This window comes from Podarcis muralis, chromosome 1 (assembly GCF_964188315.1).
Source record: "Podarcis muralis chromosome 1, rPodMur119.hap1.1, whole genome shotgun sequence".
NCBI classification, from domain to species: domain Eukaryota; kingdom Metazoa; phylum Chordata; class Lepidosauria; order Squamata; family Lacertidae; genus Podarcis; species Podarcis muralis.
In genome coordinates this window covers 43568647-43596059 of record NC_135655.1, presented here as the reverse complement: position 1 = coordinate 43596059, position 27413 = coordinate 43568647, and the positions used below count along the sequence as shown (strand labels likewise).

The 27413-nt window shown below is 45.5% G+C and overlaps 1 protein-coding gene across 1 annotated transcript in view; it reads left to right on the top strand.

Moving 5' to 3' along the window:
• The window catches only part of RPAP1 (RNA polymerase II associated protein 1), a 44098-nt gene that overhangs the window by 7463 nt on the left and 9222 nt on the right, over nucleotides 1-27413 (top strand). The window contains 14 exon segments of the mRNA XM_077927072.1: nucleotides 990-1082; nucleotides 3206-3392; nucleotides 3679-3855; nucleotides 4693-4935; nucleotides 11575-11690; nucleotides 12571-12669; nucleotides 13388-13489; nucleotides 15202-15369; nucleotides 16414-16605; nucleotides 16762-16896; nucleotides 17092-17271; nucleotides 18682-18839; nucleotides 20053-20232; nucleotides 26796-27207. Of these exon segments, the coding sequence (XP_077783198.1) occupies nucleotides 990-1082; nucleotides 3206-3392; nucleotides 3679-3855; nucleotides 4693-4935; nucleotides 11575-11690; nucleotides 12571-12669; nucleotides 13388-13489; nucleotides 15202-15369; nucleotides 16414-16605; nucleotides 16762-16896; nucleotides 17092-17271; nucleotides 18682-18839; nucleotides 20053-20232; nucleotides 26796-27207 (2442 nt within the window).

Sequence of the window (27413 nt, the reverse complement as noted above, 5' to 3'; positions counted from 1 at the left end):
CAGAAGCAGCTTAGTCATGCTGGCCACATGACCCGGAAGCTTTCTGCGGACAAACGCCGGCTCCCTCGGCCAATAAAGCGAGATGAGCACCGCAACCCCAGAGTCGTCCGCGACTGGGGCCCCTTTACCTTTACCTTAGCTTTCTAGGAGAGAGCAGGGCGAGGGTGCACAGATTGACTTGCCCTTTGCGTATGCACTGCACTGACCTCCCCCACCCCAGTAAACAGCCGTGACTAACCTGCTGGGAGGCCAAGTAAGCACCTCTGCTCCACCCTGCCATCAGTAGCCTCTGGATGTGACAGAGGCTGTCAGTCATTCTATTAGAAAGGCTGCAGTTCTCTGCCCCCTTAACTGGAAGCAAGTCTCATTGACCTCAGTTACAAATAATTATGAAGTTACAAATAATTAGTAGCCTGTTTGGATATAGGCATGTGCGGATATGCTTCAGTTGTGAAATTACACCTTGTGAAGGACACAGCTGCATCGTTGCATTTGTTGCTAGAAATCCATGGGTTAACCGACGATTCAACACCGGTTTTGTTAATGCCAAGATAATGTTTTTATTGTCTAGTAAGAATTTGTTTCTGGTCTCTTGGCCTTTTTACAATTTATGCTACATTGTCTTCAAAAATATATAATGAAATTTTTTTTTAGAAAAACCATGGAAGTGTTGATGGTTGGCAAGTGTCTTTCAGTGACGCATCTCTCAAGTGACACAATTTTATGCTTTTTCTGGAGAAAGGATGGAACTGTCCTTGTCCAATGCTGATAAACCTAGCGCCTCTTTCATTCTTAGAAGTAGGCCACTCTTAGACAAGTACAAAATGAAATTTGAAGTGAGGAGTTTTTGCAACAGCTACTGTCTCATAGCTGAGGGAAGACCTGAGCAGAAGTCTAAGGCCAGACTCCTTCTGCTGAGCCATTGTAAAGCACTGTGATGCTTTAATGAATGAAACCAGTATTCATTTGGCGTTGTGTCTTTGTGGCAGGAACGTGACACAAGCACTGCCAACGTGACCGTGCCTGTCTTCACTGGAGATGCGTTTCCCAGAGTCTTTCACAGGTCCGAAATAAAAACAGAGGTAAGAAAAGCAGCTCCACACTTATCAGCCCCCTCTCCTCCTGTTTCTGCTTTGTTTAGATTACCTTCACCTCACAGAGTGTTTGTTGTGGGGGAGGAAGGGAAAGGAGAGTGTTAGTCGCTTTGAGACTCCTTCGGGTAGTGATAAAGCGGGATATCAAATCCAAACTCCTCTTCTTTTAGTTCTGTGTATTATGCTTCATCATAATGCAATCTGCTGCTGATGGACTTTGTTGTGCAGTCACAAATGCTTTGAATAAATAGAGGAAGTGTTGGGGCTTCTAGGGCGTTACATAGGAGACTCGGCAAACTGGATGCAGTGAGTTACGTTAAAAGCACACGTGTTGGATTTTAAGTTGTGTGGGATGAGTCTGCTAGATGGATGGGACATTGTTGGGCTTTGGTTGGATTTTGGGAGGCAGTGTCTGGCTCATGACAACCATGGGGCTTCCTTGAGGGATCACCAGCTTGACCCCAAGTGTGGGACATGCCCTTGATTTGGTTTATGCCCTTGGTGGCAAGGTCTGGAAATAGAGCAGGTTTTTGTGACTCCTGTTGTCATTGTCACACCACTTCCTGGTGACGTTTAGGCTAACGGTACCGAACATGTTATTCCATATTTCCAAAGTTGATGAAGGAAGCCATTCTAAACTTTCGGATACCTGCTAGCAGTGAGTGGTGGATTCACATTAGTGAAGTGTAAGATAATGCAATACATTATCTATCACATTCCTTCAGTGCCCTTTACAAAGCACTTTCCTTACTTCTGTGCAGTTACGTGTGTTTCCAGTGGTTCTCTGCCCAGTTTTTACTACCATTGTCATTTATGAAAACTTAGCAGAGCCCTGAAATTACCTGGGTTTCTTCCTAGTTTAGCGGAGTCTGAACTGCATTTTTGGCATGCTACAAAACATTTTCTTTTTCTGGGGTTTCTGTGGTGTGGCCTTGTGTTTGCCTGCACCTCTGGCCTATTCACTTACATTTGTACTATGGGAGCTGCAGTCAGAATTGGCAGACACTCCCACCTGACTACTGATTGGAGCTCTAGGAGGCAACAGCTCAGAAAACAACGGAGAGAAGGGGAGAACATGCAATAGTTTTGTCTCCTGGGAGACAGCATGGACTTGAAGGGCTGGAGCATCTGAAAAGCTTGTTACAAGGAATGCTGTTTCGTTTTTTAAATAAAAAAGCCAGTCTTTAGAGTGCATTGCAAAGTTTTCTATTGTGGTGTGCAATGTTGGTTTTTGCCATTTTGAATATAGAAGGTGCTACTATTTGTCTCTGTTTTTTAATATACTGATGGGAGACATGGGCCGGGATCCAGAGAGTCTCTTCTGCATGCACAGACAGGCTTTTGCATGCTGATCCAGCAGTTTGGGCTCTTGTTGGAGGGAAGCAAACCTGCATCCACAGAAACTCTGCTGCCAGTTTCCACACAGTTCATGGTGTGCATATCGGTTGTGCAATCTTGGCTGTAGCAATATATCATTTTTCTTTCCATTGCAGCTTCTTGGCTTAGTATCATCAAGGTGGATATGCTTCATGTCACTTTTTTCTTATCAATAGTCAGTAAGTCTCTGATAGAGCCTGAGTAGACACTATGCAAATTTTAAAATCCATTAGTTAAGCATCATTCATCAAATTTATTACTGTGAAATTCTTGCCCTCTTACGGTCCCAAAATCTTCAGAGATGGCTTTTCCAAGACAGTGAAGTCTGTTTATCCTCAGAAATGCAAAGCATTCAGATAAGCAGACTCTTGGATTAATCATAGAAGCAGAGTGGAGCAAGCTAGTCAGAATTTACCTACAACCAGATGCTTTCTTGCTTGCTGCATTTTGTCAAGAAATGTATTTATTTTCCTCTTCCTGGTGTTTAAATATATTACATCGTATCTGGGAAAGAGTGAGGAAGGGCTGTGACTCTGTCTCTCTCCACCCCCCCTTAAAATTGTCTAATCTACAGCTTGCAGTTGAGGACACAATATAGAAATCCATGTTGAAGGCAGCATGGATGACACATATTGACCCAATTGGAGTGGGTGGCAGGAATGTTGATGAATTGGTTTTTTTGGTTATATGAGAAAGACATAGGAGTGTTTACTTGCTGTTTTGTATTCTTGCAGGAAAAATCAGCAGCTGGAAAGAAAAGTATCTTTGCTCAGAAGATAGCTGCTAAGAGGGCAGCTGAAGTGGCTCAAATATCTTCTCTTTCTCTTGAGGAAGCTGAGCAAATAAATGTAGGACCAGCAGCTCCAGATGCTGCCCTACCTTCTGAAGCCTTGGAGACCCAGTTCCGCAGGGGTGAGGAAGGTAAATGTTGATACCTGTGGAGCAAGTATTCTCAGTTCCTGATGGCATGTGGGATGCTTATTGAATATTAGCATAGAGAAGCAAAAATCTCCTTAAAGGGTTGTGCTGGTGAGCCCTAGCATTGAGGCAGTGATCCTGCACACAGTCACATTGGAGTAAGCACCATTGAACTCAGTGGGACTTAATGTCTGAGACTACATGCACCAGATTGTGAATCAACTCTGTGGAGTATGTTGTCAGTTTAGGTTTGCTTATGAATACCACTCACAGTGCCCTTTGTTTTTAGATAAGCCTGCTGGTAGTGTACACAGTCAGCGGTCACGTATTGTCACTGGGAAAGGTCTTGGAAGCCTGGGAGGAGAGCAAGAAGCCCAGAACATCCACAAGGAGAACCTGGAGAAGCTGCAGTCCATGTCTCAAGAGCAGATCTTGGAGGAGCAGAAACGACTGCTGGCTCAGCTAGGTACGAACTTCTTGCTGACTTCTGTACACCTTATTCAGTGATTTGGATTAACCCCCCTCTGATTTTTAAGGATCAGGGCAGTTACCTTCAGTTTTGAAAGCACAAAACATAACATGAACTCTACACAAAAGAACGTTGTCCAAAGCAGCAAAGCCAGCTTCAGACATGTGGAATCATTCCCAGGAGTCGGTTCCACGCTTGAAGATTTCCTGTTGGCATGTTTAATTTATGCAGCCGGCTTTGTAAGAGGCACACAAACTGCAAAGCCTCTTTCACAGACCTCATGGGCCTGTTGAAGTTAGCTGCTTACATTAATTTTTTTGGACGGGATGCTTCTGAGACACAAATGTGATATCGTGTCTTTAACTTGCAACCTGAAAAGCAGTCCTCTGTCTGAAGGCCAGGTGGGAGGGGACCTGGTGGGAGGGGACCTGATGAGGATATGTTATGCATTTTTATGTTTTTATATCGTCAACAACAAGAATTATTATTATTAATAATAATAATAATAATACAGTGGTACCTTAGGTTACATACGCTTCAGGTTACAGACTCCGCTAACCCAGAAATAGTACCTTGGGTTAAAAACTTTGCTTCAGGATGAGAACAGAAATTGTGCTCTAGCGGCGTGGCAGCAGAGGAAGGCCCCATTAGCTAAAGTGGTGCTTCAGGTTAAGAACAGCTTCAGGTTAAGAACGAACCTCCGGAACGAATTAAGTACTTAACCCGAGGTACCACTGTAATAGCGTCAATCAGTATTGACTCAAAGAATTGACACATGCATCAAGGAGGAATTTTAATGCTGACAGTATTTTGTCCCATTTTCATGGTTATCAGATCCGGGTTTACTTGCGTTCTTAAAGTCACGACGTGATGGTAAGACAACTCGGGAAGGAGAAAGCCAAAAGCAGCAGGAGAGGCCAGGAAAGCTTCTTCATCCAGAAACGCAGCCTAGACCCAAGCATGAAGCAGAAGAAACTCTGAAAGCTCCTTTGTTACAGAAGCCAGTGATGGAAGAGGAGGAGGGCATGGAGGAGTCCCTGCAAACAGAAGCTGGTACAAGAATGGAGGATAGCACAGGTAAGGAAAAGTTACGCGTTGTTGCAATGGATGAGCAAAATGGCCAAGTTTTCATATAATATACATGCTTGTTCTTCCAGGGTTTTGATCACTGCTTCAATTCTAGAGGCCAAGTATTCTCAACTCAAATCTGTTGTGCAAATGGAACAATTGCAGGACCGTAATTTTGCTTTGTCGTACAACTAAGAAGAGGCTGTTTTACCTGACCCAACCTCGGGGGGCGTGGGGGTGGGAGACTTGCTCCATGCAGTTTTCATATATTTGCTGGTGTTGCAGTACTCTCTGGCAAGGGGTGGCATAGATGAAAAGTATGGCAACTACAGATGCAGCTGCTGATAAGAGTAGATTTGAATGGCACCTTCACTTTCACTTCTTGGCAGGCTGCGTGTCCTTTGGGAACAATCAATATGTTTGGGTTTTGTATATATAGATATTTTGCTGCTGATGATTCATTCACTGTGTGGCACTATATAGCAACTTTACGTGCTTCTTGTTAACATATGGCCGCTTTGGGGACTCCCCCTGCTACCACAGTCTCTTTCAGCTACAGTCTCTCTTCTTCCACTATGAGATGACCCTAAACCCATTTTTACTGCAAGGTGATTCTGGGCCTGGCTTTTATATCTTGATTCCCAGAAGCGATGTGTTTGAAGTTAACAACGGAGCTGTCAAATTAGGTACCTGGGCAGAGGCTTTGTAGGAAGAATCAGCAAAAGGATCTGATTTGTGAGATTGGAGAACAAGGATGAACAGTAGGAAGTTTGGGGGCTGGAGTCCAGGAACCACATCACTGGCTGCTTGCACTGCAGAAGTGAGTGAAGGTAAGTCAGAGCAGGTTTTAGTGGCTGCACCTGCAGAAGCTGCTAATATAGCTCGGTCTCCATTGCGGCTTCTACAGCACCGTGGGGTTGGGTGAAGCCAGTGAGAAATTGTTGTGGTTTTCAGGAAGGAGATTGACTGCCAAGTGGAGTTACTCCTCCAAACTAGAACTTGCTGTGAACAAAAGGCCTTGGGTTGTGGGTGGAGGAAGCAGATTTCGGTAGCTGCTTAAAGCTAGCTGGAATCTCTCCCAAGACAGATAAATCCTGTGAGGTTTAAGAATCCTGTGTTTAGATTATATTCGTCCTCAGCGTGGATTACCTAGGCTTAAAAGGCGCACAGCTTGAGGTATTGGTTGATTGGCAGGCTAGAGGGGCACTCACTTTCCATCCCCTTCAAATTGTAGGAACGGGGATAATATGTGCATTGGAGGAAATACATTGTTTATGATGCCTCAAGATAGGAGTCAAATCCGTAAGAGGGACCTGTGGGCTTCTGCTGGAGCTTGTGTTCTGATGATGATAGGTAAAGGTAAAGGTACCCCTGCCCGTATGGGCCAGTCGTGTCCGACTCTAGGGTTGTGCACCCATCTCACTTAAGAGGCCGGGGGCCGGCGCTGTCCGGAGACACTTCCGGGTCACGTGGCCAGCGTGACGAAGCTGCTCTGGCGAGCCGGCACCAGCGCAGCACACAGAAACGCCGTTTACCTTCCCGCTAGAAAGCGGTACCTATTTATCTACTTGCACTTAAGGGGTGCTTTCGAACTGCTAGGTGGGCAGGAGTCTGATGATGATATGGATCAATAATACCCTTTGTACTCTTGCCATATCTGCAGGTCCCTTTCTGTTTCCTGTACTTAAGTGATCTTGCTAGTGGGTCCAGATTGAGTTACCCGCAGGCAGTTCTTGCTAAAGGGCAGCCAAAAGCAGTTGCTCATTGCTTCTGTTATCCCCAGACAATGAGGAAAGGATTAAAAAAAATAATGAGGGTGGGAGAGACAAGGTTCTACCTCAAAGAGCTTGCATCTTAATTTCCACAGTGATGGGAGGAAGAAATGGTAGAGAGAAAGCAGAGCAGGAAAGCCTAAACATGTTGATTCACTTAAGCGCACTCAGGGCTTCATTTCACTTGCAAATGAGACCTTGAGGGGTCAGGCCAAAATCTCTGAGGCCTTCATCTTGGTCAGTTTTGGGATCCTGTTCTTTAGCTCCTTGCCTCTGCATTTCGTTACAATAAAGCTCCAAGTGAATTCCAGAAGGGCTGCAGCTCAGTGATAGAGTAGGAGCTTTCAGACAGAAGGTAGGGTTGGGAGAGACCTCAGTCTGAAATTCTGGAGAGCCACTGCCTGCCATCATGGATGATAACTGAGCCAGGTGGGCCAACAGCCTGACTCTCCACCAGGCAGCTTTCTGTGCTTCCCTTAAGCGGCCAAACAAACCATGACCCATGAAGTCGATCCAAGAGGACAGCTAACTTCCTTGGTTTTACTGAGTTCTTGGGACTGCAGAAACAAGGGGAAGGGCCCTAGCTCAGTGGCAGAGCATCTGCTTTGAGCGCAGAAGCTCCCAGGTTCAGTCCCTGGCATCTCCCCATGTAGGGCTGATGGGAGAGAGCCCTGTCAATTTCAATCAGTGCGGAGGATACAGAGCTGGATGGACCAGTGGTCTGTCTTGGTATAAGGTAGCTTTCTGGTTAGTCCACAATATATGCTCAGTAGTCCATTGGTCACAGTTTGTGCAGACCTGCTCTTTCGTAAGCATTAATTCGAAACTTCCCTGCTTTTATTCTTTTTTTCATCCTGTTCCTTTTCCTCCCGCCTTGTTGCATCCCTCTCTTCTTGAGTGGTTTACCTCTCCGCTGCCCCCCCCCTGCCCCGGCCCCATACTTGCTCTGGCTGTTTCCTTCTGTCTGATCCTTTGTTCTGCTATATTCTCTGGGTCTCCCTGCCTCGTGGAGCCTGCTTAATGAGATCTTTGAATCACTCTTGGATTTGAGCAGTGTGGTTTGGTGCGATAAGGGGTGGTGTTTACTGTTTCTCTTCTTGAGAGAGCAGCTTTAATGTGCAAGAGGAGGGAAGGGAGAAGAAGCGAGAGCAGGTGGATTAGCACTTCCGCAAGAGCTGCTTCCCCTCCCCTGCCCACAATTTCTCCCCCCAACATTTTCATATGCTTTCCCGCATTGGGTTTTAGTTTTTAGCAGGCTGGCGCTAGAACAATAGCTTGTTAAGGTGCACTGCTTGAAGAGAAATGTTGGGTATTTCCTCTGCACCATGATGGGGGGGGGGAAGGGTCCTTTGAGCCTTAAAAAATGTGGAGATAGCAGCAGATTGATAGCAAAGGATTTATGAGATGGCATATTGGTAGAGGAGAAGCAAGATGTGATTGCGGAGGGAAGCAGAACTTGGTTCTGGGAGGAGAGGGAAAGGTGTGTCGAAGCAAGGAAGGGCAACTGTCCGTGGGGTGACTTAGTATATCGTTGGGAAGAGAGGAGCAATTATAAAAATCAATGGAGCTTTTCAGGCTGCCCGAGGTTATGCATGCAGCACATTGTGCCCAGCAGGAGACGTATTATTAATTTTGCATTAGCACTTAGCATTGGAAAGCTGCCACTGTTGATGCCAAGGAGTAAATTCATCTTGAATAGACTTAGCAGCAGCCATGTTGCCAGAAGGCAGCCTGTGCTTGCAAGGGGAAGAGAGCAATTAATTCAGAAGGGGAAACCCATTCTCAACAAGGTCAACGATTCGGGCTTCTGATTCTCAAGGTCCCTCTCCGGTGGGGCCACAATGTGCTTTCCATAACAAGGGCGTGCTGATTTATTAGATTTATATCCCATCCTTCTTCTGAAAGGGGTTCAAAATCCCCAGTGGACTTTCTTTGCTGGAGTGGAAGCAGAGATTGCAGGTTGCAACCAGAGCTCAGTGACAGAGCACACGCTTCACATTAGGGGCTGGGGGGCGGTGTTGGGTTTTCAACATGGCAGTGTAGTGCCAGCCCACCTTTCCGGGCAAAGTCCGCAAGGCAGTGCAAAACCACCCTATCTGCGCCTTCCGGAGAGGGGCTGCTGGCGATCGGCAGACCTGCCAGCATCATCAAAGAGCCCCTACACCACCTGACTGCCTTCTATCAGGAGGGTGGGCTCCATCTTTCTGGGAGGAAAGGCACAGCACACACCCCAAGGCGAAGGCAGCCAAGCAAGGCTGCAGGCCCGATCCCGCTCCTACTTGAGTGCAAGCAGGAGCGGGGTCGGGGCTCTCTCAGCTGGGAAGGGCAGGCTTCGCGCTGCCCAAGCAGTTCAAAGAAGATTGGAAACTTACCAATCCAACTTGTTTCTCCCTCTGCCAGGGCAGAGTGCAATGGTGGTTTCACCACCGATATACCGCTGAGTGAAGCTGTCGTCACGGTCTCCTCTCAATACCGGTCCTGAGCGATATACAGTGGTACCTCGGGTTAAGTACTTAATTCGTTCTGGAGGTCCGTTCTTAACCTGAAACTGTTCTTAACCTGAAGCACCACTTTAGCTAATGGGGCCTCCCGCTGCTGCTGTGCCGCCGGAGCACGATTTCTGTTCTCATCATGAAGCAAAGTTCTTAACCCGAGGTACTATTTCTGGGTTAGCGGAGTCTGTAACCTGAAGCGTATGTAACCCGAGGTAACACTGTATTGATATATTGCCCAGTGCTGCTTCACATGCAGATGACCCCAGGTTTCATTCCTGGCCATCTTGTCAGGTAAAAGGCTAGCAAGCAATTGAAAACACCCTCTGTCTGAGACCCTGGAGAACTACAGCAGCTTAGAATAGACAGGTAACTGATGAGGTGAGTAAAAATGAGCCAAAGCTTGGGGCTCAAATGACAGACTAAACACTAAACTGAAGTTAAGCAGGAGCTAAGGCTGCACTAGAAAAGGGGACAGGGAAGCTTGCAAGCCTGGGGTGATATCTGCACCCTCTTTCTGCCGAGGGCTAGTAACATTTTAGCCACACAGCAAATAGTGTAATAGGTTTATTACACTTGCCCAAGGACCTCTTCAACCAGGCTTCCTCTTGCTCAAGTTCCACAGCACTCTATGCCATGCGTCCCAGAAGACGTAATGGTGCATGTGAGGGAGCCTGGCAAAAGCCTCTGTAATCTTCTCCGGTTAATGTATGTAGGAGGCATTTCTCTGCAACACCTTCCTCCTACTTTGCTTTATGCTGTCATGGTGCCGATGAATCTGTGGCTGAATCGGAGTACCAGAGAGCCAGAACTTTAGCAGATGCAGTGATTTGGCTTGGTGGGGGCTGTGCTTGTAAAACAGTGTGCAGGGGAGAGCCAAGCTGCAGGAAATGGCACTATAGGCTGACTATATGTTGCACGCCCAATTCTGAAAAACAAAACATAAGCTTGGAAAGGTTCAGTGCACATTCACCATCCGGGCTGCCAGGTTGTGTTTCTCTAAAGGGGTTTCTCATCAGTTCAACAATCTGCTGATAACCCTAAAATACATAACAGTCTTCCCCCCACTGTTGACAAGATTGCAATGCTAGTGTCTGGTGGTACACATTACTAATTTGATTCAGAGCATGGTGTAATCCGCCTTCTCCATTTAGTGATTAATGGAGAGGAAAAAAACAAATACCAGAAGACTCTTCTGCTACTTCCTGCTTCACACCCACCCCACTGGTGTGTTTGTTCTTCATTCCAGCATTTCTTTAAAAAATATAAAATAAATGTACAATGGTACCCTGGGTTACAGGCGCTTCAGGTTACAGACTCTGCTAACCCAGAAATAGTACCTCGGGTTAATAACTTTGCTTCAGGATGAGAACAGAAATCGTGCTTTGTTGGAGCGGCGGCAATGGGAGGCCCCATTAGCTAAAGTGGTGCTTCAGGTTAAGAACAGTTTCAGGTTAAGAACGGACTCTATTTCTGGGTTAGCAGAGCCTGTAACCTGAAGCGTATATAACCCGAGGTACCACTGTAGTCCAAAGATAAGCAATAGGTAATGGTTGAAAATAAGCTGTTACTGTAATTTTAGTAGAGCTTTGTTTAACTTGATTTGGATGCTTACTCCATTACTAATTGTAAGCCCCATTGTCCTAGAACAACATTCCAGAGTTAACTCAGTAGATTTATCTCAAGAGGTTGTCAAGGTGCTAATTGCTCCTTCCTTTGCTGCCTAGTCTATAATGCTAAATAATTGATCTTCTTGATGTTCCAACCATTAAAAAACTTACTGGCTATGCTCAGAGTCTCCTATTCAGTTGTTGCTGCAGAGCCAAAATGTATAATTAGTTGATTTTTCCCCCCTTTCAGTTTCTCACTGGCTCTTTGTGAAGACCCAGAATTCTAAACATTATCGCTCGTGAGACGGCAATAATGGAGCCCTCTGAACTTGCCTTTCAAGACTCTTACTTTCCAATATTATCGGTTTTCTCTCCTCAGTATCTTTATTTTGAGACCCTTTTCTTAGGGTTGTTGGAGTGCACTTTAAATCATTAGCCTCATGTTATTCAGTGCTCTTGATTTTCTAATCTGATTGTATTCACTCCACGTCCAAGTTGATATTCAGCTCATCTTCATTTCATCTGCAAATTTTATTAACGGCGCCATCCACTTTCCTTCTCCAGATCTTATGGAAGATTAAACTGTTGGTGGACCTTTGATGTTTATGTATCGATGATGAGTCAGTCTCTGAGCTTTTCCCCCTTCCCCTTGTAGTGTCATGAAAGCAGTATTTGATGCACTTCTTCAGAGCCGCAAATGTTGACAATGAAAGTGATGCATGCTCTGCTTTCACGCTCAAGAATAACAATGTCTGCCTTTGCCTTTCCCAAAAGGTGGTGACCTTCCTGTGAAGCCTCAGAAAGAGTGGCTCCACATGGACACTGTGGAGTTAGAGAAGCTGCAGTGGTTGAAGGACCTCCCTGAACCTCGGCAGAAGAAAACCAAAAAGGTCAGGAGAATAAAACACAGTCCCTTCTTTCTTGCTTTCAGATTAACTTCCCCCTAGAAAATTGGTAACTAACCTTTTTCAGCCTGAGGGCTGTCTTCCTTTATGGGAACCTTCGGGGGGGCGGGGGGCAGACTCTTGCCTTGGTAACAGTAGATTACATTCCAGCCATGAAAAAGCCCACCCCCACACCACTTCCACCCTCCTTCCAGGCAAGCAAGAGGCATTATCTCAGTTCAAGGAGACACTCTAGCCAGGCAGAAGCTCTCAAGGAGGGTGTGGCCTGGAAGAGTCAATTTGGCCTACAGAGAATCCCAAACGCCAGAAGCAGTGTTTGAAATCGCCCAGGCACCAGGTGCAGGTCCAATTGTGACCATGTGAAGATGTCTTGTCATTAGGTTTGGCAACTAACATCTCCACCATCTGGCTGGTGTACAGCAGCAGTTTCTGCTGCCCCCCCTCAATATCCCAGCATCAAAAGACACTGCTGCATGGCAGCCGGCTGACTGATCTGTGGAGATTTCTTGTCGCTGTCTAATCCTGTATTGTTTTATTTGATGTTTTAATGTGTTGGAAACCGTTCTGAGGCACCTAGACAGTCCATTGTGGCGGCCATAACCTAGGTTCAGGGTGTCATTTGGTGTTTATTTTATATCTATGAGTTTCTAACCCTACCAGACAGAGAGACCTGGAGAACCACATTTGGTCCCTAGGCCGGAGGTCCCCTTCCCTAGAACATGTTGTCAGCAAAAAATGGTAAAAGTTGGCTTGGGTAGTTAAGGGATTTAGATCCTACTAAGTATGAGCAGCTAAATTGGTAGAATAGCTGAATGGCACAGTAGGCAATAAAGGTTATAATTTTATTTGTTTCTTTCTCCAATAGGCAATGCAGGCACGCTTCAATCTGAAGGGAGAACTTATTCCCCCAGATAAAGACCTCCCCACACATCTGGGCCTACACCACCACGGAGAGGAAGCAGAAGTAAGGGGAGAACAGCCTTGAACGCAAGAACATGCTTGTGATCTCATTGCATGTTTGACCCTCTTTCCTGTATTTCCTTCTTAGATCGTCCTGGGCTAGGTGGTCTGACCAATAATGATTCTCAGTGGAAGGCATCTAAAGTACTTTCATGCTTTTAAAAATGGAAGAAGCAGAGAATTAATTACTGTGAAGTAAGATTGCTGTTGGGAGCAAGATTTCTTTTTCTCATCACATACGAGGATGGGAATTTCCCTCACCCTCCTCTTGAGTAGCAGTAACTTATTGAACTGTAGATCCCAGACTATTGGATAGTGTAGTGTAGCATTCCAATGAGTGTTTCTTCTGGGAAGGCTCAGTTTTTGGTGTTTTCCTTAGAGCCTAACAGAGCATTATAAAAGAAGGGTGACTCCGACAGTAACCTCCATCTGGTTGGTGCTCAGCGACCTTGGAATATTTCCCCATCCTTTCTTTGTAGCGTTTGATGCGTCTTGCGTGCTTGACTCCTCTAACGCTTAGCACAAGCACCTTGTTGCCCCTGCAATCTGCATGTATTGCACTATTACCTGGATTGTGTGTTGCGATTGGCAGAGGACAGTCCTGTTGTCTTCCTTGCTTCTTTCAGAGTCTGTTCAGGTAAAAGGATGATGTCTCTTCAGTAGTTTGTAACTTAACACAATGATAGATACCCTAATGTCTGGATGTTTTATTTTTATGCTAGAGGGCTGGCTACTCGCTCCAAGAGCTCTTCCACTTGTCTCGCAGCCAGGTCATTCAGCAAAGGACTCTGGCTTTGCAGGTGCTTGGTCACATTGTCCAGAAGGTGAGTTAACCTTTGTAGGGGTGATGAGAGAGAAACGGGGTGGTTTCTGATCTTGTTCACCTTTTAATTGGCCCTAGGGAATCTCTAAATTAAGACAGTTTGGTGACACGCAAGTACCTCCACAAGGTTTGATCTGAAGTGGTCGTTTTTGCAAAGTTGAAGAATGACCACGGTTCACCAACAGAAAGCTTCCTGCTGTGACAGTTCTTATTAGATGGGTCAGTGATCAAAACAGCCTTCCCCAGCCTGACACCTCCAGATGTTGCTTTAAGACTGACCACTAGCTGTGCTGCCTGGACCTGATGAAAGTTGGAGTTTAGCAGCAAAGCTGGAGGGAGTCAGCCTGGGGAAGGCCGTATTAAAATATTTTTGAAGGTTTCTACCTCCTTAATGGATGCGGGTGGCGCTGTGAGTTAAACCACAGAGCCTAGGACTTGCCGATCAGAAGGTCAGCGGTTCGAATCCCCGCGACAGGGTGAGCTCCTGTTCCTCAGTCCCTGCTCCTGCCAACCTAGCAGTTTGAAAGCACGTCAAAGTGCAAGTAGATAAATAGGTACCGCTCTGGTGGGAAGGTAAACAGCGTTTCTGTGTGCTGCTCTGGTTCACCAGAAGCGGCTTAGTCATGGTGGCCACATGACCCAGAAGCTGTACGCCGGCTCCCTCGGCCCATAAAGCGAGATGAGCACCGCAACCCTAGAGTCGGTCATGACTGGACCTAATGGTCAGGGGTCCCTTTACCCTTTACCTTTAACTTACCTCCTTAATGAGTAAATAAAACATTATTTGGATCTCTACATATATTTGGTGGCTGACTAGACTGAAATCTTACTAGTTGTCTTCTGATGCTGTTATCATGCTATTATCTAACCTGAAAGGTTCGAATGATGTTCTTTTGCACATTTACCTGGGAACAAGCACCACTAAAACCTAGTGTGGATTGTTTCTGAATAAACATGCATAGGAATTGGCTCTCAGTTAACAAAAGCTAGCATTTTAATTCACTAGCGACTGCCAAATCTGCTAATGGTGAAGTTTCAGAAAAATCTGCCGCATTGTATTAATTTGTGGTTTAGTTGAATACGTTGGCTATTGGGAACAGCCAAATTAGGCTCTTAAGTGCTTTAAAGCAACGAGAAAATGTTATGAAATCTGGCAGAAATTGGCCATAAATGTATATTGATATAAGCCAAAATCTACAGATCTTGGCTGGCTTAGTCCCCACTGGTAGACCATCATTGTTTTTGGAATGCATAGAGGATGTGCGGGTGGGAGTGGAAGGGCCTGATTTCATTATTGTGCTTTGGAAGCACTCACAAGGCCTCCAAAGCACAGGGCAAACGTCAGAGACAAGAGAGATGACCACACCTTGGCAGAATTCCAAGGGAAGAACATTCCCCCTTGAGGCCAGAGATGCAGCTGCCCATGGTGTATTTAGTGATCTCATTTGTGGAGCCCTAGGGAGAAACTCAGTTGCCTTATAGCTGTGTGCATTTTGCCAGAGGATAAGAATGCAAAAGATATCAATCTCCATCATAAAAAAAAAAAGAAAATGTCATGATTTAAAGTGGAAGAAGTGGAATAGATTTGCTTCCATCAGTTTCCAGTCTAAGGACTTCCGGGAAAGCGTCCCAGTGGAACATTGGTGGCTGCCTTCTAAAAACAACATCTCTCTCTCTCTAACCTGACTTTGTCGTTGTGGTGTGTGTTTTCAGGCCAAGGCAGGGGAGTTTGCCTCCTCGCTGAAAGGAAGTGTCCTGCGTGTGCTGCTTGACGCTGGTTTCCTCTTTTTGCTCCGCTTCTCCTTGGATGACCCAGTGGATAATGTCGTTGCAGCCACTGTCCACGCCCTCCATGCGCTGCTTGTCTCTCCAGATGATGAGGTATCTGTCTGTAGAACACAAGAATCCATGTAAAATAGTTTTGAGTGTTGGTATCAGTAGGGATAGATCTCCCTGTTATTAAGGGCTTCTGCCCCCTTCCGCTCAGTGGTGGAGCAGCTGCTTTGCATGCAGAAGGTCCCAGGTTCAATCTCCAGGCAGGGCTGGGAAACACTCTTGTCTGAAATCATGCAGAGCCACTCCCAAGTGTGGCCACATCTCCTTGTAGTGTGACTTACCACTGGTGGATAGAAAGTGGATAGAGCAATTGATGTGACTCTTAGCTTTGTGTCAGCAGACCACATTCCAGCGATCCACGTATTTTTCTCCAACCTTGCCATCCAGGCAAGCAAGGGGCGTTATTATAGTTGAAGGACACATTCCAGCCAGGCAAAAAGCATTTAAGGAGAGTATGGAACAGGACTGATGAGGGGTAAGACTTAGGGGCTGAGTTCCAAGGGCCAGAAAGAGAGGCATGGAGAGCCACATTTGGCCCCTGAACCTGAGGCTCCCATCCTCTGGTGAGAGACACTACTGAGTTAGATGTTCCCGTGTCCTGACTCTGCATGAGGCAGCTTCCTCCTTGTGCGTTAAATGGATCCTTTGCGTTTTCTGTTTCCAGAAGAAGCCCTTCTGTTTCCAGAAGAACAATTCTGGGTCCATGCCTTTAGAACTTAATGTGAATATTTGTTTGTTATAGTTTATTATTACATTCATGTCCTACCTTTAATCCAAGAAGCTGAAGGTGGTTCACACACTTCTCTCCTCTTCATTTTATCCTCGCAGCCGCCCTGTGAGGTAGGTAAGGCTGAGGGGCAGTGACTGGCTAAGTGGGCATTTGAACTCTGGTTTCTCAAGTCCCAGTGCTGCCTCTCACACCATTTATTCCAGTACTTCCTCAGGGAGGGCTTTTCCCAAGCCTTGCTTTTCCTAGACGCCTAGGCTTTTCCTAGACGCCTAGGCTTGGACATGAGAGCATCCTCTCCTGCTCCTTTTTTTGACAGCTGTTCAGCAAGAACTAGCTTCTTGTTTTTCACTTCCTTCCAGGAGTATCTGGACAAGACGTTTTCATGGTACCAGGGTATGACTGTCTACCCTTTCACCCCGAACGAGGGCGAAGAGGAGATGGAGGAGGAAGATGAGAATGAGGAACAAACTCCAACCCAGAAGGCACCGGGGAAAAGACCAAAGGATGAAAACAAACCAGATCCAGAAGTGGCACAATATGATGCCATAAAGGTAAAACCTTTAGTCACTTCCAGAATATTGTCAATAAAGCAGTATCTGTGTAAAAAAACATACATAATCTGTTACAGATTCATAGGCTGAAGTGGAAGTTTGCTGAGCCATAATTGAGGCTTTTGTATTAGACTTACAAAATCTATTATCTCCAAGGGACTGCTAAAGACCAAGATTCTTCAGCGCCTGAGATACATTCTGGAAGTAATGCGACCTGTGCCTTTGGTAGTCCTGGAGAGTCTAGACATCCTAACGTGGATAGCAAGGCACTCTACTGAAGCATGCAGTCGGGTAGGTACCTGTGTGTGTGTGTTCTCTGGGTCAGAGAAGATGCCAGTTGAGGTGGAAGAACAGAGATCATATAGGAATATTTCAGATTCCTTTGATATATTTGGCCAGATTGTTAAATTTTTTACATCACTGCACTGACAAATAAGTGGCTTTCTGCTGCTCTTAAATATTCTCTCTTAAATGTCTGTTTTGCAGATTCTGGATTGCCCTCGCCTGGTTGAGATGGTCATCAGAGAATTCCTCCCCACCCAGTGGAATCCGAGAGTAGCTGAACCTGGGCAGTTGCTCACAAGTCTGCATGGAGTTCCATGTGCCACTGCCATGAAGCTAATGAGAGTCTTGGCATCTGGAGGGAGGAATGCGGCTGCCAGGCTGGTAAGGGCCTCTCCACTTAAGCTATTTAAACAGGGGGGCAGAAGTTCAAAAGATGGTTGAGACAAAAAGAAGAAGAAGCTTGGTTACTGAGCCGCCTGAGAAACAGTTTCTATCCAAATGCAATTTTGGTTTTAAACGCAGTGTAAGGTAGCCTTTATGTGAGTATATTGTATTCAATTATGGGGTATCAGAGTTTTTAGGGGCTATCCAGGCTGGGATAGCAGGCTTGTGGGTAGTGGCACCTGCCCTGTGGAACGCCCTCCCACCAGAGGTCAAAGAGAAAAATAACTACCAAAACTTTTAGAAGACATCTGAAGGCAGCCCTGTTGAAGGAAGCTTTTAATGTTTAATAGGTTATTGTATTTTAGTGTTCTGATGGAAGCCGCCCAGAGTGGTTGGGGAAACCCAGCCAGTTGGGCGGGGTATAAATAAATAAATAAATAAATAAATAATAATAATAATTATTATTATTTTGAATGTCTGATGTAGATTTTTTCAATTTCGTTGTTCTGTATGGGACAATGGCAATAAAGATTATCGTATCGTACTCAATTTCCCCAGAGATGGCTGACCGGTCTGTTGGCATTCTCTATAGGTCCACACAGACACACATCAATTTTTGGTATAATGGAAACAAATCATGTGTTTGAAATAAGTAATGCTTGGGTTGCAGAGGGCAAGGGGAAAGTGGATGAAGGACAGGCACTGAGATGGGAAGCTTCAACGGCAAGGAAGTGCAATGGGAAGTAAGAAGAAAAGGAGTGCTCATTTTTAACGTCGCTTCCATTGATTTCCATGAAACTTTAAGACGGGGTAGAAGCAGTGGCAGGAGGTGGGGTGGTGGGGTAGCGCCACTCACCTGACCTTGTTCCGTTGTGTCATTGCTGCTTACTGAAATGCAGAGGTGGCAGGTCAAGGTGGTGGCAAGGTTGGGTGTGGTGCAATTGCACTGGCAGAGCCAGTCTGGTGTGTTTGCACTGTGCCAGCCTCCCCACCTCCTCTTCTCTCCCTCTACTTCCCAGTAAGTAGCAGCAATAGGACTGACTGGAGGTCATGTGGCTGCCGCCGCTACACCAAGCCATCTGCTATTGGGTATGAGACCGGCTGACTCACTCCCAATGATCCATCTTGCCTAGCACGCTTCCCATAGCAGCCAACCAGTTGCACCCAGAAAGTCCACAAGTAAGGGATGCTAGCAACTGGTTTTCCGTAGTTCAGTGCGTGTGATTGTGGATTTAACCATCATGGTCACCAGCCATTGACACTTCTATCCCTAATGGACTTGCCCGATCCCATTTTAAAGCCCTCTCCTCCAGTGGCTATCATTAGGTGTTCCTCCTCGGATGTCCGTATGGGTTACTCTCCCCTAAGGTCCTGCATCTTACTCTGCTGTCTGCTTATTATTCACAGCTTAATAAGTTCGAACTGAAGAGTCGGCTGGGTCGCTTCGTAGCTGAAGATCCCAAAGACCTTCCCCTGAGGATAGAGGAAGCCATAAGGATGAACACTGAAGCTTTCCGCTTGTGGGCTGTGGCCACTGGCTACGGTCAGGCCTGTGATCTCTTTGGGTGTGTTTTCAGAATAAGGCACATCTTCTGGGGTTTCTCCCTACCTGCCAAAAAAGAAAAACCCTTGCCCAGCTGCAGCATAGGAAACTTCTGCTCACCATCACCATCACTATGGTTGAGTGTGGTGCAATTGCACTGGCAGAGCCAGTCTTAGTGTGAACCATAGTGATGGCTCACCATAGTGGTTGATCTGCCATTCCCTTCTCCACCTGCGTATTGCATTCTTTCTTTTGCAGTAGGCAGGAGAGGAAGGAGCTTGTATAAACTGCAGCAGCGACTTGGCAGGAGAGAGGTATATCTCTCCCATGTCATCCAGAACATTAGAAGGTCACATCTGAGAAGATCACTAGGGTTTATTTGTCCCTATTAATCTCTAAACCAGGATGGATAACAAGCTGAAAAACCCACTAATCTACACAGTTACCAGGGAAGTCAGTTTGACAAGAATCTAGGAAGCAAATACTGACTGTCTCTGGAATGGTTGCCTAGCCTCCTTTTCTGCAATATCCCCTGACTAAAAGGAGGTTGGAATTGAGGTGAGGTATCTGTGGACTCAGTCACTGGGCTTGTTAGCGAGGCCCGTATCTGAGGCTTGCAGATTTGAGGCCACTCATTAGCAGGGAGAGGTGTTGACGCCTCTGGGCCAGCAGAAAATCCAGTTCTCCAGACTGGTTTTCATAAACCAGAATGGGTCCACTTTGTAACGGTTATGTATGCCCAAATGCTAGTTTTGTATCAGTGAGTGACACTAGGTGCAGCTGATCATTGCCACAAGAACTGATCCCTAAACAGCTGTATTCAAACCAGCAACCAAAGTAAATGATACTCTTTTCTGCAAAGTTTTTTGTCTTCAAATTCTGGCATATAGGCTGTTCTGCCTGCCATGACCATGCAAGATGCTTGTTCTCTTATCTTTACTGAGAAAGATGTTACAAATGTAAGTAAGGTTGAAATGATATCTTTCGGTTGCATAGGAAAATCCTCATTTCTATTCAAGCTTTAACTTTTCCTGCTTTAAAAAAATGAACTTTTGCTTCATTTTATCAAACGCTTTGAGAAGCAGGAAGCCTTTTCTCTGCAGAATATGGGTCAGTCACAAAGTCTCATGGGAATTTGGATTGTGCTGGGAGTAAACAAATTATTTGTAACAATGAGTCAATGTCCTGTGATTTCCCCCCCCCCCACCACCTCATACATTTTCTCCAATTTACAGGGATCTCTATCCTGTGCTAATGAAGATGGTCCCATCCCTGGCTCAATTGGCTGGCAGTTTTCAGGAGAACAACTCTCTATTTGAACTTTCTGTCCAGCGAGCTACAGCCATGGTGACGCTGCTTACTCAAGTGACACAGACGGCTGGCTGCAGGGCAGAACTGCAAGCCCAGCTTAGCAGGTATCGCCACCTTCTCTTGCCAGTCCTGTGTGTGTGTGTGTGTGTGTGTGTGTGTTTTCTAAAAAGGCACATTCTGCAGTAGCAACATGTGGAATTGATATATTGGGACCGTGACCTGCTAATTGATTTACGATCCACAATTAGCTCTTTATCTCTTTACTGCCGCCCGGCGCGCTTCCTCCAGCTGCGCATCTCAGCTCCGTCTTCATCCAGTCACGGTACCAGCAGAGTGAAACACAGCGGTGAATAACTGTCACTTAGCTTGGCTTAGCTTCCAGACAAACACAGACAGAGTCCAGGTTTGTCCATTTCAGTCCTTTATTCCGACATTCCCCAGGGAACTCCTGGGCTCACCGCAGCCATGATAGACTGCCTCCTCTCCCCTCAAAGACCAAGAGGAACAGACAGAACTCCTCCCAAGCTCCTCCCAGCTTCTAAAGCTGACGTCAGAATGTGAGGCATCATGGGAACAACTTAACCTGTTAAGTTCCAAACCTCACACAACATGAGTTTGCATCACTCACCGGAGTGCTTTTTCATTATTTATTTACTTGTAAAGGTTTTTGTTTGAATTTTTAAACCAGATGTCAAGGCAGATTACAATATAACAAACAATATGCAAGTAATAATAGTTAAAGGAGATAAGAAATAGCAGGTATAACGTGAGGGAGATGATGAATTAACAACTTTGTAGTTTGAAAGCACGTCAAAGTGCAAGTAGATAAGTAGGTACCACTCCGGTGGGAAGGTAAACGACGTTTCCGTGCGCTGCTCTGGTTCGCCAGAAGCGGCTTAGTCATGCTGGCCACATGACCCAGAAGCTGTACCCTGGCTCCCTCGGCCAATAAAGCGAGATGAGCACTGCAACCCCAGAGTCGGTCACGACTGGACCTAATGGTCAGGGGTCCCTTTACCTTTAATGTAAGTTACAATCACTCCAAAGTCCCATCTAGTCCAGCATCTCAAGCAAAGGCCTATGGGAAACTCGCAAGTAAGACACGACGGTATTGGCCCTCACCTGCTGTTCCCTAGATGCCAGTCATAGCTTCTGTTAGGATCCTGAAATGTCCTCTTTTTTGTCCTGTGCTCTTTTTTATAATTTTTACTAATTTTTTCCAAATTACATTTCAAAAGATTCATTAAGACAACCTTAAATCAATGACTTCCCTGCTTCTCTTTCCTTGGTTCATTTTGCATACCACACATCCCTGCATATTTTACATGAACTAAACCATTCAGTAATCCATTATTACATCCATCAAAACACTGTTGAATTTATCTTAGTGCTACCAGTGTTTTTAAATGAACACAATTTTAACCCATATATTCAGTAAACATTTTCCAGTCTTCCTTAAATGTATGTTCTTGTTCTCTTATTCTCTATGTTAAATCTACAAGCTGTGCATATTCCATCAGTTTAAATTGCTATTCTTCTTTGCTTGGGACCTCGCTTGTTTTCCGTTTTTGGACTAGCAAAACATGGGCCACAGTAGTAGCATACATCTTTTTTGACACCTGGGAATTTCCCTCTGAATTATCCCTGACAGAAAGGGCTCTGGGGTTTTTTGGGGAAAGGTACTTTAAACCATTTTTTTCAATTCATTGTATATCGTTTCCCAATACTTTTACCCTTTTACAAGTCCACTTTTTTGTCCAGTGCTCTGGTGTGAATCCTCGTGCCAGAGCGCTGAAGCAGAAGGCGCTTTGGTGTGTCCCTGTTGACGAGTGCCAGAGCACCTTCTGGTCTGGTGCTCTGGGACTACCCTGCACACGATCGCCAGAGCACCGGACTGGAAAGTGCTCCCCTCCTGACATCCTGATTTGGGGGACAAAAATATTGGGTGGTGTGGAAGTGGTATACAACAGCCATTGATTTTAAAAAGCCTGCCCAAAAAAGAACAGCCTTCACAGAGGCCATCAAACGGTCATACGCTGCCTTTCATTTGTCGTGGGACCTTGCATGCAGGGTTCCCATCAGACCCCAATTCATGCACTGAGCAGACTCAGTTCTGTGTAGCTTCAGCGAGGTTGCTGCATTATCTGCTTGAAAACCATTCCCTGCCTGTATGTGTGGATGTTTTCCCTCCACATAATGGCCTCTGTACTGTGTGCTGCTACATTCCAGCAATGCAAAAGCCAGAGGTAAACTTGCCCGTACCCAGCAAGCAAGAAGCAATATTCCAGATCAAAGACAGGCAGAAGCATTTGCAAAGCCACAAGATAAACCATCCACAATATCAGGTTCTTTCAAAAGGGTAACTGAGCGAGGGAATGGGTTTGTGAGCGCAACCTTATTATTTGCCTTTATTCTTGTTTTTTAGCGAAGTTTCATTTTGAACGAGAGCTGTGGCACTCCTGCTTCTAAGAATCGAGGGTGCCATCACATGTCAGCTTTCTGCAATGGCCAAATAACACTCGGCACTAAGTGTAGGGTTTGTTGAAATTCTGCCGCTAAGTGCTTCCTTACAAAGAGAAACTAGCAGTTAGTGAATTGGCTCTCTCTGAAATACAGGTGAATCAATTTCTCTGGTTTTTCTTTCAAATGGGCCGTGCAGAATTCTCATCACTTGTTTTGGGAAAGTGGCACTTGAAGTGAAGGGCAGGAAAGGATTTTAAATGATGGGGGGGGGGGGAGCCAGTTACCTTCAAAATGATTGGGGGGGGGGGAGAGAACAGGCTATTGTTTACAAAGCAGCTTTCCTAAATTATATCATATGCAGCCTGACATAGCCACATGCTTGTGGTTCTGGTGTGAGATTATTATAGGCTTTTAAAACATAAGATGGCTGTTGAATATGTACAGATAAATAATAAATCCCGGGCACTTTTATGAGAAGCAAAGTGAAGATAATTTACCCATTCTTTTGTGTACAAAAATGAGTGAACACCACCACCATTGTTGGAAAATCGTTTTTGGGCTTTAAATGTGAAAAATATGGATGTTTTAATTTTTTTGTACTTAAGAGCTGTCTCTGTGTCCTGCTTGACACGGTCACTTTAAAAGCAGAATACAGACAAAGAGAGTCTAGGTGTAGGGTTAATTTACCGGAGACTGTTTGCCTTTGAAAACTTTTGAGAGAGTACAACACATAACCAAACATGATGGAAGCTTCCTGGAGACAAAAAAAATTGCTGTTCTGTGTCTGAAAGTGGTATTTAAGTTTCTGTCCTTTTCATAACAGCTGTCTGTGCATGACTGGTGAGGAGAATTGTGACAGAGCTTCTCTGGCTTTCTATAGTTGTGAGGAAGGTATTTATGAGGGTGGTGGTGATACCTCAGTAAAAACTGATCACTTTGGCAAGTAAGGTTGTGGACCATCAATGTTCTTTCAGCCTAGCAGTCTTGTCAGATTAATTGCCCTTCAGAGAGGAGTTCTAGTCTTCCCTGTGTGTGTCCTGCTTTAGTCCCCTATTTTTGTATCTCTTTTTCTTCCATTTCCCTCTTCTTAGGATGAGTGGGAGGAAATAATTAGACTTTGCTGAAGAGCAGTTGATTGTGGTATTCCCTAGGAATCCACTGCTGAGTCCAGCGAAGCCCGAGGTTTGTTCGTGCTGCAGCAGTGGAGGTTGGCAGTGAATTTGATTGAGAAGATAATCATTTGGGTGGGTGTAAATAAATACCTGGCTCAGTGAAAGAGGTTGCTCTGATGAGAGAGAGTGACAGGGGTGAGGGTGGAAGCACTTTGAAGGAAAGCATATGGGACTGGTAGGCTGCAGGGGCAAACCAAGGAAAAAACACTTTGCTAGAGGCGTAATGTGTCCAGCATCAGAGAAAAGTGCTGTTGCAGTATGAGTGCCGTTCTGTGCGAATTCGGCTTGTGTCCTGCATCCCACAAATGGAACTCTCATCAGTGCAGACATAATGGGTTGAATCCCATTGTTTTCCAAATGGGTTGAATCCCACTGTTCTCTTTTGCTTGTGGAGGGGCTTTAAAACTATTACCGTATTTTTCGCTCTATAACACGCACCTGACCATAACACGCACATCGTTTTTAGAGGAGGAAAACAAGGGAAAAAACATTCTGAATGAAACAGTGGATGTATCATTTTTGTGCTTCATGCTGTGGCCACAGACATGTGATCTGATGGTGAATTTGGAGTGACCCAATGCAAAAATCCTGAGAATTCCTGTGTATCCATGCTTTGTAACCACATTTTTGCACCATTGCAGCCTCAGGAAACAGTGGGTGCATGATTTTTTTGGTGCAGGCTGTAGCCATGGACATGCTATGTGATCTGATGGTGAATTTGGGGTGACCCAATGCAAAGATCCTGAGGATCCATGTGGATCCATGCTTTTTAACCACGTTTTTGCACCATTGCAGCCCCAGGCAACAGTGGGTGCATGATTTTTTTGGTGCAGGCTGTAGCCATGGACATGCTATGTGATCTGATGGTGAATTTGGGGTGACCCAATGCAAAGATCCTGAGGATCCCTGTGGATCCATGCTTTGTAACCACATTTTTGCACCATTGCAGCCCCAGGCAACAGTGGGTGCGTGATTTTGAGGGGGGGGGGCAGGCTGTAGCCATGGACATGCTATGTGATCTGATGGTGAATTTGGGGTGACCCAATGCAAAGATCCTGAGGATCCATGTGGATCTATGCTTTGTAACCACATTTTAAGTGGGGAGCGAAGGAAAAACAAAGAAGGGACACGAGAAGGGTGTGCAGAGAAGCAGCTGGCTAAGAATGCAGGAGAGGGATTTAACGGGAGGGAGGAAAGAAAGGCAAAAGTTTCCTCCCACCCAAGCCAGCCATCTCTCTCTCTCTCTCTCTCTCTCTCTCTCTCTCTCTCTCTCTCTCTCTCCCTCCCTCCCTCCCTCTCCCTCCCTCCCTCCCTCTCTCTCTCTCTCTCTCTCCCCCTCCCTCCCTCTCTCTCTCCCCCTCTCTCCCCCTCCCCCCCTCTCTCTCCCTCTCCCCCAGCAGTACCGGAGCACAGAGACGGAGCACAGAGACGATACTTTCCCCTCTGCTTGCCTGGAGGGGAGGGGCTTTCCCTGCTCTTTGTTCCATTTCAGCAAACACAGCAACGAAACAGAGAAGGGTGGGCAGTAAGACCCTGAGGCAGAATGCAGGAAAGCAGCCACTTCCTCTTTTCAGGTTTCGCTTCTCCGTGAAGCGCGATTTGATTTTTGCCTGATTTTTCTGCTCCAGGGACCACACATTCACTCTATAACACGCACAGACATTTCCCCTTCCTTTTTAGAAGAAAAAATCTGTGTGTTATAGAGGGAAAAATACGGTATGTGCCTCTGCTAGTGGAAGAGGAAGGGAGGTGACTTTTGCCAATTTCCCTTTGCAGCCCCCTGCACCCTCAGTAAATCTGCTCCAGAAGGTTGGGGAACTTTCTAGAACAGAATGGAAGGTGATGGAAGCCTGCTGGGGTTATCAATGAAAATTAACCCCTGCTTCTGTTTGTGGTAACATCATCTGGATCGAAAGCTTTTCTGCGAGCCGAAGGGACACCTTTGGACTGAGCCCAAGAATTATCAGTCACATGAGTTTCTGTAATTAGGAATCAAGTGGTATCTGTGCATGTGTGAAGCGGCTCTTAATCTTTGATCAGCCAAGGGCCTTGACCATTTCCTGTCTTAAATTAAAACAATAAATGAATGAATGAATTTTTATTCTGCTTGTTTCGCAGTCTCTTGGCAGCTTGCAAAACATCAGTGAAAATATTACAGATGGCACAAAATTGACAGATATTAAAACTGCAACCTGATGAATCCTCTCCAGCCAAAGAACTGCTGAAACCTTGCTTAGAAATAACACATTCTTGTTTCTTTTGCTCCCCTGTTTCCCCTCTCTCAATTACTTGGAACAAGGTCATTTCAGTTCTCATCCATAAGTGGAGCTTATGACTGTAATGTTGCTTTCCCCATTTGTACTAATACACTGAGTGGTGTGTTGTTGTTTGGTTATACTTACTCTCTGGTTTTTATTTATAGTGCTGTTATTGTTAGTTTCCCGGAAGACTTATCTGATATTCAGCTTAGTTTTACTTGAGAGGAGACCCACTGAAATGAATGATCATGATTAAGTTAGGTTCACTCATTTTAGTAGGTCTTCTCTGATTAAACAGTTATTGGGTGGCATGTAAATATTGTTAGAGTTCAAATCCCCATTAATCCATGTAGTTTACTGGGTGACAGGGGTCTGGTCTTCACCTCTCAGCTAACCTACCTGCCAGGGTTGTGAAGATACAATGGGGAGGGGCAGGGGGGGCACCATGTATGGAGTGTTGACTCCTTGGGATATAAGTGTAGTAATAATTTAATAATAGATAAGATTAGGGCAAGGCACCAGTTCAGCTTGCTTGTGAAGCCATCTAGTTGTAGACTAGATATAAACGATAGTCTCATGAGTAAAGTTTGTTCATTTATTTCATTTAGAATATCTACCACTTCTCAACAAAGCGTTAAATAGTAAAACTGGACAACAATGAAAGCATCCTAAAACATGTTCCACAGTCACCGAATCTTTTAGGCTGATCAGTCACTTGGCATTAGCAGTTTGGGTCTTACCTCTCCCCTTCATCGTTTCTCTTTTCTGTTTCAGGAGTGATCCAGAAGGCGGTGGCCAGATTCCACCTCCGCCAGTCACCTGGAGTCAGGTATCGGGCTTCAGGCCCATCATTGAAATGCAACTGAAAGGGTGCCTTGAACAAATAACCCAGCTGGAGATCTGGCAGGCACTGCAGCCCCTCACAACAGCTTATGTCCTTTACATGGCAGCCTATTACAGTCACTGCAATCAGCAGGTGAGGCCTGTGAAAACCAAAGAAGCGTCTCTTGCAACTGTCTGTTGGGCTGATGCCTTATTCCCCAGTGCAACTATCTGTCCGGACAAAGCTTGGAGTGCAGTCAAGGGAAGGAAGTTCAGTTGTCTTAACTGAAATGATACAGGTGCCTGTCTTCTGGGTTCCTTTGTAAATTCAGGTGAACCTTGCAGCTGGTTTCAGTGTCTTTCAGTCTTATAATTTGCCAAGCATGGTACCCTCCATATGTTGCTGGACCACAGTTCCCATCATTCCTGGCCACTGGACATCCTGGCTGGGGCTTATGGGAATTGGAGTCCAACAACATCTGGAGGCCCTACCTTGGTTAACCTGGTTTTACTAGGATGACTCTGGACAGGATCAGCTTAATATATCTCTTCCCCCGTTCATGGGGAGAG